General features: G+C 38.8%; 1 protein-coding gene across 6 annotated transcripts in view; it reads right to left on the bottom strand.

Annotated features, from left to right (window-relative positions):
• The window catches only part of Nyap2 (neuronal tyrosine-phosphorylated phosphoinositide-3-kinase adaptor 2), a 251,367-nt gene extending 231,697 nt beyond the window's left edge, over positions 1-19,670 (bottom strand). For 2 of the 6 annotated variants that reach the window (XM_087564394.1, XM_087564397.1), the window contains exons 1-3: positions 18,959-19,020; positions 18,376-18,860; positions 9,812-10,048 (exon numbers count right to left, since the gene is read on the bottom strand). In XM_087564394.1, coding sequence (XP_087420520.1) covers positions 9,812-10,032 — 221 coding nt within the window. In that variant the 5' untranslated portion in view covers positions 10,033-10,048; positions 18,376-18,860; positions 18,959-19,020. Of the gene's footprint in view, positions 1-9,811; positions 10,049-18,375; positions 19,021-19,216 lie in introns of those variants that run through there. The other 4 variants (XM_087564398.1, XM_087564396.1, XM_087564393.1 and 1 more) reach the window with 4 other exon arrangements.
• Between the last annotated feature and the right edge of the window lie 388 nt (positions 19,671-20,058).

The following is a 20,058-nucleotide window of genomic DNA, read 5'->3' as shown; positions in this document are numbered from 1 at the left end:
TGGCTATGTCCATATTCCAGCAGGGACATGAATATTTCCAAGTATGAGCATCACAGAGAATAACTTTTAACTGGAGGCATATGTCCCCAGCAGAAATTCGTAGGGAAAGGTTTGATTTGCCTTCTACCAACTTATGACTATAATTAATTTTAAGGTAACCTGCACATTTGTAATGCAGACATTTTCTTCAGGCAACCTCAAAGTTGGACTGAAGCCTCAGAGGCCATTTTATTAGCATGTTTAGGCTCTACACTGGCAATTTCATTATGTTAGACACCATCTCCAGAAGCTTCTTCAAATTTAGTAGGAAAAAAATACATCCCCTCATTCATATTCTAGTTCCACAATAATTCCTTTATCATGACTATTATTTTTAAATATTTATAAATGCCATCTTTATATAAAGGCTTGAGAATATCTCCCTATAGCTTAAACTGTGTAACAAAATAATCTTAGATAGGAAGTCCCCATAAGAACCTACAAATAATTTAGCACTACCCATTAAAGAAAGGGTACCTTCACCTTTGCAATGAGATTCCTTTAAGCCTCTCAGTTGTCTTGGAGTTGGGGTTCCAAATGTCCATTCCCCGCAGTGATTTTCCTCTGCATCAGAAGAACTCATCCTGGGAAGTGCCCTATCTGGTTGTGGGTGTCTTCTAAACAGCCCCTCCTCTTGCTAGCATCTGTCTATTAATTTCAGATACAGAACGGTTACTGATCGTCTTAAAGCATAAAGCCAGTCACAGGTCCCGGATATAATTAAAATGGGAGCGAGAGAAAAACCCAGTTGTTCTGAAATCAGTCTGTGAGCAGCTGAAATAGGCAAAACCCAAACAACAGACCCCATTAGTGCGGACTCTAATCTGTGCTGGCAGGTGACTAAGTAGGGCCATGGGCCACTGTCATTACAAATATTAGCACCATGTCAATCCCACGTTGTGGATTTGTGAGGTATATATTAATCATCTTAGGACAGGGGGTGACCTTTGCTGAAAACTGTGGGAAGAGGAACCATCAATATTTGCATATCACAAAAGCACCCTCAGGTATTCAACAATATTACCTTCCACCACCATCACTGAAAAACCCAAAATAAATTGATATACATATAGTCATACTTGTAGAAGTAGTTTCTGGCTTAATAAAGAACAGTCAGCAAGGGATGATCAAGGCTGGCTGCTGAAATTTTTCTTCTAATCCTGGGGTTCTATGAATTAAAAAAAAACACATTCCAATGTACTTGGGAAAGTAACTCAAATTACTGCTATGTCTGTATATCTGCTTTAACTCGGAAGAGACAATCTGGATATATAGTTTTTTTTTTATTTCAAAAACAAGCAAAACAGCTTTTGGTACTCTGAAATGATTAATGAAAAAGTGGTTTGGATTAATGACATTCACAAGAGGAAGCCACAATTAGAGAGGGTTATCACGAGAGTGTCTGCTGTTTAATCTCACTCTGTATCAACACATTAACCTTGTTTTCTCTGCCTGAACACTAAATCCTACAGTAAAATTAGGTCAGAAACTCACATTAGATCAGATCAACAGATTCATGGCAACCCAGGCATCTGACAAGCTGCGTATGGCCAAGAGCTCATCTCCAGTGTTCTTCTATGCCTGGAAGCAGTGACTAGCCAGAGACTCTCCCTAAGCTAAGGGCAGATAATTTCTTTAAACTATAAAGCTAGCGGTAGAGCTTTGTGTTTTTGAACCTTTGTTCATTTAGCTGTCTTCACTTTGCTTATGAAATGATGCTTTTAGTATGTTTCCCGATACAAATATAGGCAACTTCACACCACTGCTTGCCTGCATTAGAACAAACTCATTGAGGAGAGTTATATCTGACCAGATGAGCTGCTCATGCTATGCCAAGTAGGTATAGTAGTCACAAAGTGCACAACAATGAACTTTTCTCTGCAACCACAATATTTTCTGTCATGTTGTAAATAAGATTCCAAAAGCCAAAACAAGCTAACGGCAGTTGATATAGCTGACCATATTTCCCTGGTAAGCATTCTCTGTGCAACTATAAGTTTATATAAAGAAAATGAGATTGATTTACAAATTTGTTATCACAGTCATTGCCTTTCAGGGTAGTAGTAAACCATCAAATAAAAAAAATAAATTTAAAGTTTTTGTTTTTATCATAATTTTCACCCTAAACTTTTGTACAAGAGACACTGTAGTGGCCTTTTGATTCCCTTTGCATAAGAGGAAATCTGAAACTCTGAGATCCACGTAGTTTTCAAGTACACATACAAATATACAATTGCATGTCCCTTTAAAGGGAGCCATATGTAATCTAATTCCATTTCTGACTGTCACTTTTAAAGAGGAAATATAACCTTATATAGATCCCCTGAGGGCACCCACGGGGAATAGAAACACTGCTAATCAGCCTAAGTAGTCCTCTGTGTCAGAACCACTTTGCTGAAGTCAAGAGCTGTCTTCCAGACTCACAATGTTTGGAGAAATTTCACTAATGTAGTGTTTCATTAATTAGGGGGTGGGGGAGAACACAACTGCTTCCTACAGTAAAAACTGTAGTTGATGAGACCAGAGAATTTCCTTTTTGCCTTTTATTTAGGGGATTCTTCTTAAGTTGGTTTCAAAACAGCCAAATGAGGTGGTATGAGTAGTCATTCCAGAATTCAAAAAACATTATGGTTAAAAGGAATCCAGAACCCTAGGGTGCCTGTGGTGTGTAAAATAGCCTTTTGGTTACTCATCTTCTTGAGTGAATGTTCTCATTCGATGACCTAACCAGGGGTTACGTATGGACAGAGGACCTCCAAAGAGCGTGTTTTAGAGATTCTCTCAGATGCTGCCCTCCAGATCAGCTCTCATTCATCACATTCTTTCTTCTCATTGGCTGTAACTGCACATACTGATCGCGAAAGTTTGCTCTTTACCTCCCCCCCCCCATTTGTGGCTATTAGGACATGCTAACCCATCTAGAATGAACTACCTTGTTGAAAGGTACTTTTGATGTTTGTTTTTCTATGGGCTACTGAATCAAGACAAATCTCATTTACTAGTGCCTATGTGAAGCGTCCGGAATTTAAAGTAGCATAGACCACGAGGCACAATAATTGTTTTCATTCTCCATTAGTTCTCTCCTTTAAGCGTGTCTCTGTTTCTTACCAAATATCACTTTGCACTGTTAAGAGAAGCACTAGGAACACCATCTCCTTTTCTTTATTTCGTATTTCTTTCTCACCGGCAAGTCTTTTCAGTAAAGCCCGTCTGACAGATAGAAGAGAAGATGGAAGGAGTTAATAGGGACAAGGGCTCAAGTTGGTTCAAAACTGAGGAACTGGGCTCAGAAAACCTAAGTGACTCAGATCACGGAGGAAGCAAGGGGGGATGGATGTTGTTTGTCTAAGGGCTCTGTGGTTGAGCTCCCCAGCTTGAGCACAAAAGGCATTTCAGCAGTATGTGCTCCAGAAAGTCAAGCACATGAAATCCGATTTCCATGTTTTAAGCATGCCTTGGCACTCTGCACATTTTTGAAATTGCAACTGGCGCACTTCACAGGGAATTATCATCAATGCCTTTTCAAGGTCAAATGTGCTGCCTTTTAGAATTTCTGGCATTTATATCCCATATATTAAATCACAGGATATATTCTAAAAGGCATTCAGCAGGAGGATAAAGTTATTTTCATTAATTTGATGGTGTCCATTAATACCTTGTTGAGTTTTTTTCCTACTTGATATTAATTGCAAGGTAAAAATGAAATACTGAAATATGTTTTAGATTTAAATATGGGTGTTCTGTGTTTGCCAGTACCAAAGAAGCACTTCAATGCCTGCTTGGACTTGTAAATAACAGACATGTCTCATTAGGAATGATGAAGTGAAGAACGCATTGAAGAGAGATTATCACTATTTGAAAACTGTCGTACACCCATGGCATTGCACAAAATAAAACCAAATTTAGACATTACTATGGTACCTAAACTAGATTGGTTTGTGGAGATGACACAGCCTGTCCTCTCACAAGGCAGTGAGGCAGGCAGGCCTTTAGACTCCTCCTCAAACAGAAGCATTGCTGGTCTGTCTTTGTTCACTTTTTTCTCTCCAGTCCCCTCCCCCTCACATCCGAGGACATTTATGCCATTTTGCTTAACACTGGGTTTAGCTTTTGGAAAAGAAAAGTGATTTGGAGAAGTATCAACAATTTTGGGCACTCATAGGATTCTTACACTTCCAAGATATTTACACATTAAACTAGAATTCCAGAAAAAAAGATTTTGGGCAGGGTTGAATAAGGCAGAACTGGATTTATAAATAGCAAGACGCATACTGTATCTTTTAATTCCTAAAACATGCAACTGTTATGGGGCAAAGATTAAATGGTATTTGGGATATAATCCTCTTCACCTAGAACTAGAGGCTGCTCCATAGTTATCTCTCTGATGTGCACTTGGTCAGTTTTACATTACCATTGAGTCTCCATTGGGTGTGAATGATTCCCAGAGGGTGACATCTTTGGGTCATTTGTGACCTACCCTTTTCAGATCTGCAGTGGGAAAGGCCTGCACCTTAGGTCTTCCCTTGGCATTCTGTGTTACACAGAGAACTGTCCCAAGGCTCTGAGTCCTGCTGTTTGTCCCAATCTTTATCTGCAGCTACAGTGAAGCTTCTAGCAGAGCAGAAAGAAGGGCATGCTCAGTGAGGCTGTCCCTCCATTTCTTTCCCTGCCAGCTCTCCTCTAATGTTCAACATTGCTTCAACATAGCTCAGTCGTCCTTGTGGCTACCTGACTACATTTGTTGGGCTCTTTCACAGTTTTCTAATCCTGTGAAGTTTTAGGCGGCCTGGGAAATATTCCTGGGGTGCTGTTCACTTTAAAAGTAATAAGGAAACAATTCCCTTCACAATAGCCACAGATAATGTAAAAGATCTTGGAGTAACTTTAACCAAACAAGTGAAAAACCTTTATGATAAGAACTTCAAGTCTCTCAAGAAAGAAATCGAAGATCTCAGAAAATGGAGAGATCTTTCATGCTCTTGGATTGGCAGAATTAACATAGTAAAAATGGCTATCCTGCCAAAGGCAATATACAGATTCAATGCAATCCCCATCAAAAGCTCAACACAGTTCTTCAAAGACATGGAAAGAGCAATTTTCAAATTCATCTGGACAGGCAAAAAACCCAGAATAGCAAAAACAATTCTTAACAATAAAAGAACAGCTGTGGAAATCATCATCCCTGATCTCAAGCTCTACTACAGAGCAATAGTGATAAAAACTGTATGGTATTGGTACAGAGACAGACAGGTTGATCAATGGAATAGAATTGAAGACCCAGAAATAAAACCAGACACACAGAATTAACCTTTGACAAAGAAGACAAAAATATACAATGGAGAAAAACGCATCTTCAATAAATGGTGCTGGTCTAACTGGATGTCTGTATGTAGAATAATGAAAATAGACCCATATTTGTCACCATGCACAAAGCTCAAGTCTAAGTTGATCAAGGACCTCAAAATAAAACCATATACACTAAATCTAATAGAAGAGAAAGTGGGAAAGAGTCTTGAACTCACACAGGCATTTGGCACAGACAGAAATTTCTTAGACAGAACTCCAATGGCTCATACTCTAAGATCAAGAATTGATAAATGGGACCTCATGAAAATGGAAAGCTTCTGTAAGGAAAAGGACATAGTCAATAAGACAAATTGGCATCTTACAGATTGGGAAAAATTCTTCACTAACCCCACATCTGACAGAGGGCTAATATCCAAAATATATATATTAAAAAAAAAACTCAAGAAGCTTACCACCCAAAAACCAAACAACCCAATCAAAAAATGAGGTATAAAACTAAACTGAGAATTCACAATAGAGGGATCTCAAATGGCTGAGAAGCACCTAATGAAACGTTCAAAGTCCTTAGTAATCAAAGAAATATAAATCAAAACAACCCTGAGATTCCACCTCACACCAGTCAAAATGGCTAAGATCAAAACCTCAGGTGACAACACATGTTGGTGAGGATGTTGAGAAAGAGGAACATTCCTCCATTGCTGGTGGGGTTGCAAACTAGTACAACCACTCTGGAAATCAATGTGGAGGTTTCTCAGAAAATTAGAAATAGACCTACCTAAAGATCCAGAAATATTATACCCCAAAGATGCCCCACCATACACATGTTCCACTATGTTCATAGAGGCCTTATTTGTGATAGCCAGAAGCTAAAACCAACACAGATGTCCCACGACAGAAGAGTGGATACAGAAAATGTGGTTCATTTACACAATGGAATACTACTCAGCTATTAAGAATGAAGACATCCTGAGATTTACAGGCAAATGGATGGAACTAGAAAATGTCATCCTGAGTGGGGTAACTCACACCCAAAAGGACAAGCACGGTATATTCTCATTAATAAGTAGATATAAGCCCTCCCCAAAAAAGTACAGAATACCCAAGATACAGTTTACAGAACTCAAAAAGGTCAACAAGCTGAAGGGCCTAAGTGAGGACACCTCAGTTCCACTTGGGAAGGAGAAGACAGCAACCACAATGGGTGGTGGGGGACAGCTGGGAGGGAAAGTAGATAGTGGTGGTGGGAGAGGGGAACATGATCTAGTATTGGGTGGGGGAAAAGGACAGAAGCCCTGAGGGCCAGCAGAAAGGATGGAAACAGGCGTCCTCGGGAGGAAAGAGGTTGGGAAGACCCACTAAAATGTATTATAGACCTGGGAAGTCAGAGACTCTCAGTACTCACAGGGGTGACCCTAGATGAAAGGCCCTGCAGTGGGGAAAGAGAACTTCATGAATCCACCTCCAGCAGAAAGACAGGGCATCGAGTGAGGGATGGGGTTGCTATCCCACAGCCAAAGCTCTGACCCATAATTATTCCTATCTGAAAGAAATGCAGGAATGAAAATGGAGACGAGCCCTAGGAAAAGAAGGTCTATCGACAGGTCCAAAGTGAGTTCCAGCTCAAGGGGAGGCTCCAAAACCTGACACCATTACTGAAGCTATGGGACGTTCACACAAAGGGATCTACCGTGAATGCTCTCCAAAAGACCCACCAAGCAGAGTCGGATGCAGATATATGCACCCAACCAAGGACCAGAAGCTGCTGCTCCCTCTGGTTGAATTAGGGAAAAGCTGGAGGAAGCTAAAGAGGGCAACTATGTAGGAGGACCAAGAGTCTCAATTAACCTGGACCCCTGGGAATTCTTAGTCACTGGGTCACCAACCAGGCAGCATACACCAGCTGAGAAGAGGCCTCCAACACATATACAGAGGAGGACTCCCAGGTTTGGTTTCAGTCAGAGAAGATGCAACTAACCCTCAAGAGGCTAGAGGCCCCAGGAAGTTCAGAGTTTTGGTGGAATGGGTGGGGTGGGGACATCCTTGTGGAGGAGGGAAGTTGGGGGCCAAAAACGAGTAAAACCCATCTTTAATTAAAAGCACCAAGTCCCCCCCCCAAATAAAATTAAGTTCTATGTGTCCTTGATGTTCTGCAAACTCATGGTTTAAAAACTTTCAGGAAGACTAAGGTGACTCTCACTACTATGGTATAGAACTCTTATTATGAGCTCTACTCAAAGTTTAAGTGTTTTATCCAAGCCTTCATCCAAAATTTCTACCTGAGTAGTTACAAGGCCTTTGAACATTCACACACAAAAATTGGCTCCCATTTCCTGCTATTTGCATTAAACTTGCTTCACATTCAGTCTTGGCCATTTCATGAAGTAGAAATGTCATCTGCTAGTTCAAGCAACAATAGAACACAGTAGAGAGTAAAACAGCTCAAAACTCCTCACCATTCACTCCCCATACTCGATGGCTAAGTGTCATCAATCAGAAAGTTTAGCCACTGTCCCCAATTTTACTGCAGCCAATCACCATTATTTCATGTGAAGTAGAACCAGACAGAGGGTTGATTTACTTGTGGTTTTTATTCAACTATCAAAATAAGTTAGACTTAACTCTAAAGTACAAGGTGGAAGTCAATGTAGACCATTTTTGTTTTTGTTTTTGATGTTGTTGTTGTTGTTGCTGTTGTTTTGTTTTGTTTCAGCTTGGTAAGTCATCTGTGCTTTTTAATACAGTCTTAGAAAGTCATCTGCAAAGTCCAGCAAAATGAGCTCAAGTTCATACAACAACACACTGCTCATCACGTACAACAGAATTCGATGTATCTCCATGTATCTAGATACTTGCACCCAAGTGCCTTAGAGGTCAGATTTCCACCCCAGTTTTTATTGGTGCCTTTTTAAATGCGTGTCAGTAAAAGCATTTAAAATTTGGCCACTTCTGTTGTCACTGTGTTTGGATATTTCTGCAGAAGCCTATTAAAGGCTGTTAATGCAACCTCACAAGCTAGTGGGAGGGGGGAGTGCACCTTGTGGTGCCCTGAGGGACCAACAGGATGTTGTAATAAATAATTCTACCTGTTATCAAAAGAATTAATTGTTGATTTGCAACTGTATGAGTGGGAAGCTTTAGACTATGTTACTATAATTCTTTAGTAATCAGGTTACTCACCTTTGCTTTGAATGAAAAAAAAAAAAAACCTTGACATTCAGAATTAAAGTCAAACACACATGAACACACAGAAATTTGTCAGAGATTCTACATAGGAAAATTTGTGTGAAAAGGTACTTAGCCTACTCCAGCAAAAAAAAAATCAACCTTAAGTTAAGCTTAATAAAATATAATAATCCAAAGGTTAAACCGTGTGCTCTTTCTAAAACTTCTCGTTCTAGTGTTCTCTATCGTCCTCCCTCCTCTTTCACTTTATCCCTCCTTTTGCCTCTTTCCATCTTTTTCTATTATGTATAACATTTTCTTTAAAGTACTAGTTTTATGAAACATTACCTCACCTCTTTTTGACTTAAACAATTGAACTTGAAAAATATTTTCATTTCCTTAATATTGTAATCTTCTGAGAGAGTATGTGAATAACATTTTAGATAGAAAACCCTCTATGACCTATCCAAACCATCCAATCACTATTCAGTCATGCAGAGAACTGAAAGAAGTCATTTTCTACATTTTGAAAATGTGAACTTGGCAAATCAATTCCAGTAATAAAACAGGATTCCACAAAACAGTGTGTGACACGAGGGGAAAAAACAGCTTTATTTTTCTCTATAAAAACAGCAACAACAAAAACAAGAGTTGTATCTGTTTCTTTTATGTGCATGCACTAGGAGCTTAACCTCTATTTGGAAGGCTGCAGTCTGGGGCTCATTAGTTTGTCACTAGTAGGTATTACATCATGAAAGCAATTTCATTTGAACAAACCCGGGACCCTTGGTACCAAACCAAGAGGTATAATTGCCATAAAATTGCACAGGAACATACACCAAGGATTCCAACTGCCTTCAGAGGCTCATGAGCATCTCATTATTCACCGGTCTTGGTCATATTGTAGGAAGAAGATGAACTCTATTTTAAGGTAAGAGCTACAAACATAGGCCATTAAAGGTGGGCATTCTCATAAAACGTTGGCTGTTAAAAATGTGTCTGTGCTCCCTGGTGCTTTTATCAAGAGGTTGTTCAACACAAGCGTTTATGGGGAGAAAATTGAATTCTCTCCTCATCCCATCTGTACCGCCATATGCACAAAGCATAGGCTAGTAACTGCTGTTAACGAAGGCCAGGATCTGTCAGCAGGATAGATGAGCTTTCGGTAGAGCCCAGGTGTCTGTTTCGCCATGTATCCCGCCAAGACTCTGACCAGCCCCTTCTTGGCCAGGTGTCAGCAACACAGTCTTAGCAGGATCTGGATATTTCCACCCCCCCATGGAATGCAGTGCCTTATGCTTACCGTTTGATTGTTTCTTCCTGTCGTCTACGTTTCTCGTTCTTCTCCTTCAAGTAAGCGAGGTTTGTCTCATTTCTCAAGCGATCATTCTCGCGAGCAATGTCAGATGCATTTTGAATAACAAGGCCATCATATGCCTTCATTCCCATATCCTCAATATACTGGAAAAAGGTGTCCAATGGGTCTTCTTCAGGATTAGCACTCATCATCTTGGAAGGTATCATGGAGACGGGATGCTTTCTGCAGATGGACAACACATCATACCCTTAGCAAGGGCATTACGTTTCATCCCTAAGATTATGTCATCTCACACATCCAGTGAGTTGCCAGAGTTCTTAGGATGTCTATAGCCCTGGTGAGTTAGAATATTTAAGAGTCATTGAGATGGCTCAGTGGGTAAGATCTTGCTGGCAAGTCTAATGTCCTGGATTCTAGTCCCAGAATTCTTTTAAGTGGAAGAGCATAACTGACTTTCCAAGTTGACCTCTAGTCTCTACACATCACCATGGCCCACTTGTACTCATCTGGATATAGTCCAACACTCTAAATATAATAATGTATTTAAAGTGCATTTTAGGTATGATGAGTAAAAGCATAAAGTTGTTATAGAAGATCACTAATGAAACTATTAGAATTAAAAATAATATATGTCCCATTCATATTATTTTAGACTTCTCTGTTCCCTGGAATGAAGCTTAATTTTATATAAATAATTAAGCCTTATCTATTTTAATCTAAGTTTTCCATTAGGACGTAGAGGTACCCAGAGTATTTGGAATAACATGAAATGAGTGTTACTTGAGTTCAAATGCGTCATCTAAGCAGCAACATCAGCAGAACAAAGGGCCACAGTTCTGCCCTGCCACCTGTGAATGCATTAATATTGTACCTGAAGATACTTGCTTTGCATAATTACAGTCATGATTTTTGTTTCTGTAAATGTGTTGTTACAATATCATAAATCCAAATTCTGTATTTTCATTATCATAATGACATTTCCATGCATATTTAAATTAAAATTAAGTAGTGTTGCAGAGAAATTGAATTATGTTTTTTAGATATTTAAGTTAAGATGTGTAAATCTAAAATGTCCACACAAAGTATGACAGCAATCAAGGAAAAGCAATTTGACTTCTAATTTGTATACTCTTGTGACCCTCTGTTAGTTTCAAAATGGCCCTATATAATTACTTCATACCATAATTTACGGTGACACATATTGTGTAGTGTCAGGACCGTTCACATCCTTAGCAGTCTGGTAGCAGTAGCTTTGATACCTTTTATAGAATTGTTAATTAAAAGTCTAAGTCTTTAAAAACTTAAGTCACAGGAGCAGTGACTGACAAATCAAAGCAAGTCAAGCTGTATTTTAAACATGGAACTTTTACCAAGTGCACCTCTTCCCAGATCCCATCTGTAAAATGAAAAGGACAAAAGCTCGCACTAGTTGTGCCAGTAGAAGGAAGGGTTATGAAGAATTTAGAGTAGAACTAAACAGATGTATGCACGTTAAGGTGTGCTAATATCACAGTAATGTTATTGAAGAAGCCAGTCAACAAGATCAGTGTGTGTTGGATAGGTGGATTGATGGATGGATACATGCATGCATTGATGGATGGGTTGAAGAATAAATAGATGGATTGGGCAGATGGATGAGTGCATATATGCATAGATGGATGGGTAGATGGATAGATGGCTGCATGCATAGATGGATGTGTACACAGATGGTTGCATGCATACACAGATGAATGCGTTGATGGAAGTGTACATGCATAGATGAATGCATTGATGGAAGTGTACATGCATGCATAGATAGATGAATAGATGAATTGATAGTTCAACGGGAGATTTTAGAAATCACCATGTCTTGAAGAACTTTCCAACTATTCAAGAAAAGATAGGAAAACTGCCTTAACAACAATAAAGAACAAAATCACGTAAAATGTGTTATCTTCTATGTTAATAAGACTTCCTTAATTTTCCATTCCCTGTGTGTAGATAACTGATAGAAGTGTGTATGGCACATGTCTGTCATGTAAACAAACAAAAACCTATGTCCTTTGAAAAACATAAAAATGTCGATCAGCCCATCCATTTACTACAAATGTCTAGAAGTCTCATTTTAATGTATACGTCACAATCATTCTGAAATGAAAATCATATTTCACAACCTAGGTTGTAGTCATGAAAATCTCATTTCATATCATAATTTATTAGCCCTTTAGCTACCAGATTTGAATCATATGCTGATCTTAAAATCCTTCCCAGTCTCTGACATTTTATAACTGAAGGTCGTTTGTTGCCTTTGGATCTTTATGTTAAATTTTTTATGATGTTTTGTTTGATGTGTAAGCTCCAGTGAGTTAATGCTGAGTAGTCTTTTAATTCCAACTACATAATGCAATTGAATGGTATTTTTACACCTGTCCATCAGATTACATGCTTAAGTGGTGGGCACCTAGAAGAGAAGAAAGTTACTACTGTGAATGAATTTCACTTTGGTGAGAAGAATACAGGAAAGTGTCTTTCAGCTTTATCTAAAGCATTACAGTTGTCAGGACTTCACTTGTATGAAGAACGTCCATAGTAGGTTCTCCAGGTGAAAAAAGGACAAGCCTAAATTTATGGCAGTTAACCTTGCCTCAGCTAAGCAAGCCAGCTCAGTGTTATAAGCATGCTAGAGGCAAGCAAGAATGATTCCTCCTGCTCTGTCCTCCAGCAGAACTGTATTTCTCCAAGGTGTAAGAAGCATGATTATCCAACGGGATTCATTTATTTATTTATTTATTTATTTATTTATTTATTTATTTAGCTGAGGTTCTCCACCAATCCTAGTGATTTTTACATTGTAATTATTAACAAAGTTAATTGATCATTTCTGAACATTATTAATCATCATTAACGACCTAACTAATTACGTGGAGTTTAAATTGTTATTCTGAGAAAATGTGAAATAACATTATTGTTCAATATTTAGGCATGCAAACGGTATTTTTTAAATCACATGGATTTTTTTTTGAAATGAGAATCAGCCATGTTGTCAACTTAAACTTCATATTACAAAAATGGGTAGCATGTTTATGCATGCGCTCGTACCCTCCTCTAGGAAGGTATTTGGTCACATGATCATCCATCTACTTAAGACTCTATTGGGCACCTGTTACCAACAAGGCACTGACACATGTCAAACGGCAGTAGAAGACTGGAATGAATAATGCATCTCATCTAACTCTGGTACTGCTCATGTCACCAGCTTGCCACGCATCCTCTACTTCCACTATTTTTGAGAATAAATAGATAAATTTTCTCAAAATTTACACATGTTCTTTAAAATAAGATTAGCATCTTGTCAATGATCCAAATCAAATAGTTAGGCTTGCTATCAAGTGCCTTTAACAGACAAGCCATCTGTCACCAACCTCCTATTAGTGTTTAAACTAAAAAACTTGTTTAGAAAATACCTATTGATTCATATTTGTGTGTGTGTGTGTGTGTTTGTGTGTGTGTGTGTGTGTGTGTGTGTACTTGTGTGCCTGCATGGCTGTGTGTGTATTTGTATTCGGGTATGCTTGCCATAGCATGATAGAGGTCAGAGGTCAACTCTTTCTCCCACCACCTGTAGAATCTGATAATGAAACTAGGGTCATAAGGTCATACAAAAGTGCCTCTACCTCTGAGCCATCATGCTGGATCTGCCAATTCTTAACTGTGGTAATAATTGTATTTAATAACATGGCTCTTTGATAAACGAATTCTACTTTGAAACAGGTGGGTGTCAGACTGTTTAAAACAATACTACTTCATCACAAATGTTCACTTGAGGGCCAAGTTTGGAGGTAATATATTTTTCACCGACCAAATAATTTGTAGTCAATAAACTTATCCATGAGTCCACTCATTGCACAAATATAAAACACAAGGGCACTGGACTTAGGGACCACAAACTGCATTCCATTCCAACCCTTCCAACTTGGTCTTTCCAAGATGAAGGATCTCTTTAAGGTGAATGATCCATATAGCTCTCTCACAATGAACAGAGACCATGGAAATTTGAACTTTGTGTTATCTACCTACCTGGCTACAACTGTTACCATTTGTTGCAATATGTATGAAAATCTGGTAACTCATAAACGTGTTTTCAGAGTGTACACTTATGGAAAAGAGAGACATTCCCTAAGGCATGCTCCATATCTTGCCCATCAAACACTTCCTGGCTCTTGAATTGCAAATCTGTTTAAACAGACAGTAAAATTTAGTTGGTCTCTTAGGAAGCACTTTTAAAAAACAACTGGGTTTTTGTATTCTATATACCATCTTTGGTATTTTTTTTAATAACTAGCCATCTCCCTTGCTTGGCTTCGAATTAAATATAGCAACAACAATGCATAAGATTGAAGGTGAATTTTTGACTTCTTATGGCCAACAATAATTTTTTGTACCCATTGTTTATTTAAAACAAATGAGAAACTTTCGCTGCCTGTCTCTATTCTTGAAGTATTGTGTCTTCATTCTAAGAGTAGACAAGACTAGGGATGCTTTCTTTAGAAGACACAGCATTGATCCAAATTCGGAAGTACTGTGTATGTGTTTAATGCAATTCATGAGATTTATTAAAATTATATCAAGGATTCTCCTGGAATAGTAGTTAAATAACCAGTGCAGAATCCTGTGTAATGCACAGCAAAATTAGGATCTTTACTGTATACCTTCTTATACTTCTCTGCTCTGCATCTCCAGAGAGTCTGCCCATTTAATATTTAGGTTACTGTGTCTACAGTCATCACTGATCATACCAACGCTACAGAAGTTGGGTTAAATATTAAGGTGAATGACTCTTTAGTATTCAACTATACTATTCTTTCCCTGCGTTGCATACTGCCTGTTGACCACACCCTTCACAAAGACAACAGTTTGTGATATTGTGACTTCTTGACTTAGAGCACATTGACCACACCCTTCACAATTAAAGTGTGTAATATTGTGGCTTTGTTACTTACAGTCTGTTGACCATACCCCTCACAAAGGCTACAGAGTGAAATATTGTCACCTTGTTACTTATAGCTTGTTGACCACACCCTTCACAAAGACTATAGTCTGTAATATTGGGACACTTTCTAAAATCTGACACTTGACTTAACTAAAATGCACTAATTAAATTTTTACCATGGCCAAAAGAAATTAATAAGCATTTAACTTCATATTTAATTTTCTACGTATATTTTTAACAGAACCATCATTGTTCCTTACCAGTGATGAGTCTAGACCTGATAGTAATATTAATTCTTCACAAATGTTCCCACAGAAATTAAAAAAAAAAACCTCTCATTACCCAGACACACACAGGAAAAATCAGGTATGCCCAAATGATACTGACAGAAGCATAAAATTTTATAAATCCCTATTTTTCTCTCTTTATAGCTGGTACTTTCATCAAAGAAATTCAAGATCCAAACAATTATACAATACTTAGCATTAGAGAGAAATTTATCTAGCATTTTTTGTAAGTAAATGCATACAAATTTCACCAAGGTCATGTGATTCTGTGGTATTTTCCAGACTCCAGTGAAGAAATCCACTATGCGTAGTGTCAGTTCACAGAGTCTATTTACTATGTCACCAACTCATGGTGAGACTGAGTTCCTCAAAGAAACACACTGGTGCTCAAGAGAAGTCATGCAAAGAGATTCAAATGAATGTTCAAACTGTTTGGTTCCCTTTCACCTGTGTCTAAACATCTCTCTTCCATTTGTTTAAGATTGCTGCATTACTGTATCTACCACTCTGGCTCTGTGAGGGTGGGCTTGGTGGAAGCATACACTTACTCAGGAAGACTGAGCCCTCTGATCAACCTGACGGTTTTCCTTACCCAGAGCAAAGTTTCCTATGTACCAGAATCCTCTGAGTAAACCAAGTCTACTAGTCTCCTCATCAGTAGTATTTTTTTTTGTTTATCTTTCTGAACTCTTTACCCCAAATTTCTAAAATGAAACTCTTCCCTGTATGAGATTTAGCTTTTCCAAGAGACAAAGTGGCAAGTTCCTTAATCTTAATTCTGCCACCTATATTGAGTGGTTGAGAATGAAAAAAGATTTGATTTGGGAGTGAATTGTTTTCCCACATTTAAAGTCTCTTAAGAATTTCTTTACTTTAGACCACAGTGAATCCTGCAAGACAATCTTATGACCAGGATAAGGTTAAGTTCACTTTGTGCTGTTGTCACAGCGTGATTTGTGATCGGCTGAAATACCATATGCATAGAAGAGATTAAATGATGAATGGCTGGATAGTTTACCCTTTCTTTCTGTTTATGTTTTAATTTACTTGAGGATCATGCAAGATTTGCAGTTTCTATTCTTCATATATTTTTGAGGTTTTCAAATGGCACTTGTCTTAATGCTTTCCGAAGTTCTTGGGATTTTAGTTACTAAAATTTAATTCTCCTTCTCATTCCAATCATTGCATCTTGCCTAAGGGGGGAGAATGCTAAGGGCTTAGGTCCAATGAGAGTGTCCCCAGGTGATTTTGACTATTTTGTTGTTGTTGGGTTCTTGCATTGTTCAGCAGTATAAAGACCATTTTACATTTTTTTTGCATGTACTTACATCGATCTAAAACCACACAGCACACATTGCATATGAAAATATGTAGTAATCAGGCTTCACATGCATATGTTAAACACATATGCAAATTCTTATTTAAAATTCGCTAACTTCAGATTAGGACTTCAAAACTAGATACCAGAGTTAAACCCCATAGCCATGCGAATGAAGTCCAATTGTTTTTGCAATAAATGTCTTAAGGCTACCAAATACTAGTGTCAGATATTTAAATCTGTACTTGGAATTCTGTCCCCCCCATCCCACAAATGGTCATGTTCATAGCCTCACTCTCAGTGGTCTCAAAATGCAGCTGTTCTGCACAAAATGGGGAGAGAAGTTACCCCCAAGAAAGCCTTCAGGAGTCACCACAAAGGTATTGATTACTTCTTCCTCAGAAAGCAGATTTCTTTGCAGTGGTGTTTCTCCTCCATCTCCCTCCCCCAAACTGGGATGTGGGCATAGATCATACAAGTGCAGTAAATCATTTACCAGCCATTCTTCTAACTTCCAGGTTGTCCTGGTGTCTTTTATCAAAGGTCTTAAAAACACATCCTCTCTAACATCAGAAGCTCAAGCAAAGAGCCAGTGGCTGAGGGACTTTGTGGAGCCTTGGGCCAATTGGTTCCAGACGCTTAGGAGGCAGTATTTGCAAAGTAGATACAGTGAGCTTAATACATTGCTGAGTGGCTCTGCAAGGCAAGCCATCTAATTGAGTTGGGAGTCTATGACTGGTTGATTTATTTCAAACAATAGGCACCATTCTTTTCCCCGAGATTTTGACACTTGTGTACAACTTTACAAACCATTAGAGTTTTATAACTCTTCTCATCTTTTTGCAAAGTTGTAGCATTTTTCACAGGTCTGCTCTCACAATTTCTTAACTATTACACGTCCTTCATAGAATTACCTTCTTCTCTGAATTGGACAAAAGTATGTTCTACTTTTCAAAGAAAAAAAAAACCAGAATCATTTGTACATGTCCGGCTCCTGTTTTCTCTTTAGTTGTTAAGTTGACACTTAACAATATATCAAATAAACTGGAGTATTTCTGAAATATGAACATTTAAAAGACTGGTTTTTGTTCTTACTCTCTATTTTATTACTCTTCACTAATTGATTATAAATGTATAATAATTCCATTAAGTGCCCTTATATTTTTTTCACTACACTTAGAAAGGTCAATGTACTCCTTTGGTACAAAAACAACTTTAGTACTTTTTAATAAAAATGAGCGTTTTTAAATACAACATTTTCCCAGATGTGCCTACCATTCCAAGTATTGAAAATACTCCTGGGGAGTGTGAAAAATTAGCCTGGAGTTATTTCGATGAAATAAGTACATGTCTGAAGTTAAACAAGGCCACCTGAAGTTCTACAGCAGATGCATACATTTTGGTAAGACTAAGGAAACCCTCCTGATATTGGCTAGTATTAAAATACATTTTTTTCTGAAAAAAAAGTCTATTTAAAATCAGCCAAAAATAAGCAGCTTCACCTTCAAGTGCGTCTAGCCATTTGGATATGTTTTGGTAGCGTACATACCTTTCTTTCTGAAAATGCAAAACTAGGCTCCTCACTGAGGACACCAGCGAGCTGAGTCTGTTGTGAAATATTTATGGTATGGAATTAAGACAGCAGCAAGCACAACGTGAATAGTAATTAATGGCGTAGAAATACTTCCAATTCTTTTAATAATTCAACATGGCTTATTTTACTAGGGAAAATCCATTTAACATTTCCATGGCAATCACTAAGTGGGCACGAGATTAAAAATAGCCAGGGGCTCACTAACAGTGTGGATGCCCATGTTGTATCTTTATCTCGGCTCCACCTAATAAAACGTGCAAACTTCAGCATTAAGTCTCCCTAACTAGAATGCATCCCATTTCATAACCAATTGCTTCCTCTCCTTAGTTCTATATTCAATTAGCATGCTTAGAGAATCCGGAAAAAAAATGAGATACATACCAAAATTAAGTCCCCGGGGAGAACTAAATGGAATAGTCAGGAGGTGAGTTGGGTCTGTCTGAGCCCTCTCTCAGGGCTGGTCTCGGGGCAGTTCGGTAGGAGTAATCCAGCACCATAAGAAAGAGACTTGTAGGTTCAGTTCAGTATTTCTTCAATTAAAGTGCATTATATCTGGATGCGAAAAGTGTCGAATCCAAGATTCTTCATCACTAGAGATCAGAGCATTTTCGATGTTCTTTCTATCGGATAAAATGCCTTTTAAAGTTTGCAAGGAAGATGCAGTGGCAGAAGACAGGTGCTTGCTTCGTTAAATCGACATTCGGAGAAAAGAGGGCATAGCTAATGGGTGGGGATGAGCACACAGCCCCTCTCCTTCCAGGTCCAGCAGGGAAGAAATTGAATGATTTTACCCACTTTGCTACACAGATGATTACAAGACCCGAAGCAATCACCAAGCTGGCTAAGGTACCTCATTTGATCATGTTCTGTGAAGACAAAAAATAAATGGAAACAAAAATCAGACACATCCTCTCTAAATGTCTCCTTTCAGCCTCAAAGATGCTCTTTCTCCTTGCATACATACAGAAGGTTTGGAGAAGCCTGGCTGGTAGCATCGTCCCTCCCCCATGACAACCAGCTTGCTCTGGCTCTGGTCTCGGTCTCTCTCTCTCTCTCTCTCTCTCTCTCTCTCTCTCTCTCTCTCTCTCTCTCCCTCCCTCCCTCCCTCCCTCCCTCCCTCCCGATTCCCCCCTCCCTGCTTCTCTCTTCTCTCCAGCTGCCTTAGTCTGTTGATGCTGCTGCTACTGCTGATTAATCAGGGATTCTGAAACAAAGAACGTACCTTCTCAAATGAGCGGTAATCTCTCTCCCCAGCTTCTGCAATCCGCCTGCATTGAACAGCAAAGCTGCCAGCATCCTAGCACCTTGGATAGTTCCCACACCCTAGGCCCACTGGAAAGGAAGGAACGACTGAAGAAATGGCAAGAAACCCCCAAAGCAGCACCGATTTCGGCTCCCCAGGGGCTCCCATTCTCATTAAAGGCCTCAAGTCCAAACAACAGAACCTCTCGCTTTCATCTAACTGAGCTAAAGTCTGATTTGTCAATAATAAAATAAAATGAGGATAAAGAAACCTATTCATTTACATCCACTATGTAGCACTAAATCAGTCCTTTTGGAGAGAGAAAAATATGAATCGATCAGAATTATTGTTCTTGTATGGAGGATATTTAAGGTATAAGGTTTTCACTCTGGTGGTGCTAATAAAAACAAGCAACAACTTAAACGGAACTCTCTCGGATCTCAGTTTGATGCCCTTATTTGATATCAATTTTGCCTCCACCCACCCTGCACAGCAGAGCCATGCACACAATTACTGCTGACGTACTTCAGGCTGCTGCTTGCGGAGCGGGGGGAGGAGCCTTTTAACCTCATCAAAACAGCTTCATACCACCTGCTCCCATGGCATGAGAATAAAACTACCCCACTTGGAAGAACGTGCACGGGGCACGTACACAGAACAAAGGTCTCTCTTGGACTGCAACACTTTAACCAAATTCAAATGTACAGTGATTATGGCTTATGTGCTCCTACCTCCTTCAGACTAACTGCAGAAACGATTTAAAGTCATTCTATTTCTTGACTCTCCCAAAGAGACTCTGGATTCTTTTCTTAATATTCCAC

This window comes from Rattus norvegicus, chromosome 9, assembly GCF_021556685.1.
Source record: "Rattus norvegicus strain SHRSP/BbbUtx chromosome 9, alternate assembly SHRSP_T2T, whole genome shotgun sequence".
NCBI classification, from domain to species: Eukaryota; Metazoa; Chordata; class Mammalia; order Rodentia; family Muridae; genus Rattus; species Rattus norvegicus.
Note: the sequence above shows the minus strand (reverse complement) of the source record. Positions and strands in the feature narration are given on the sequence as shown.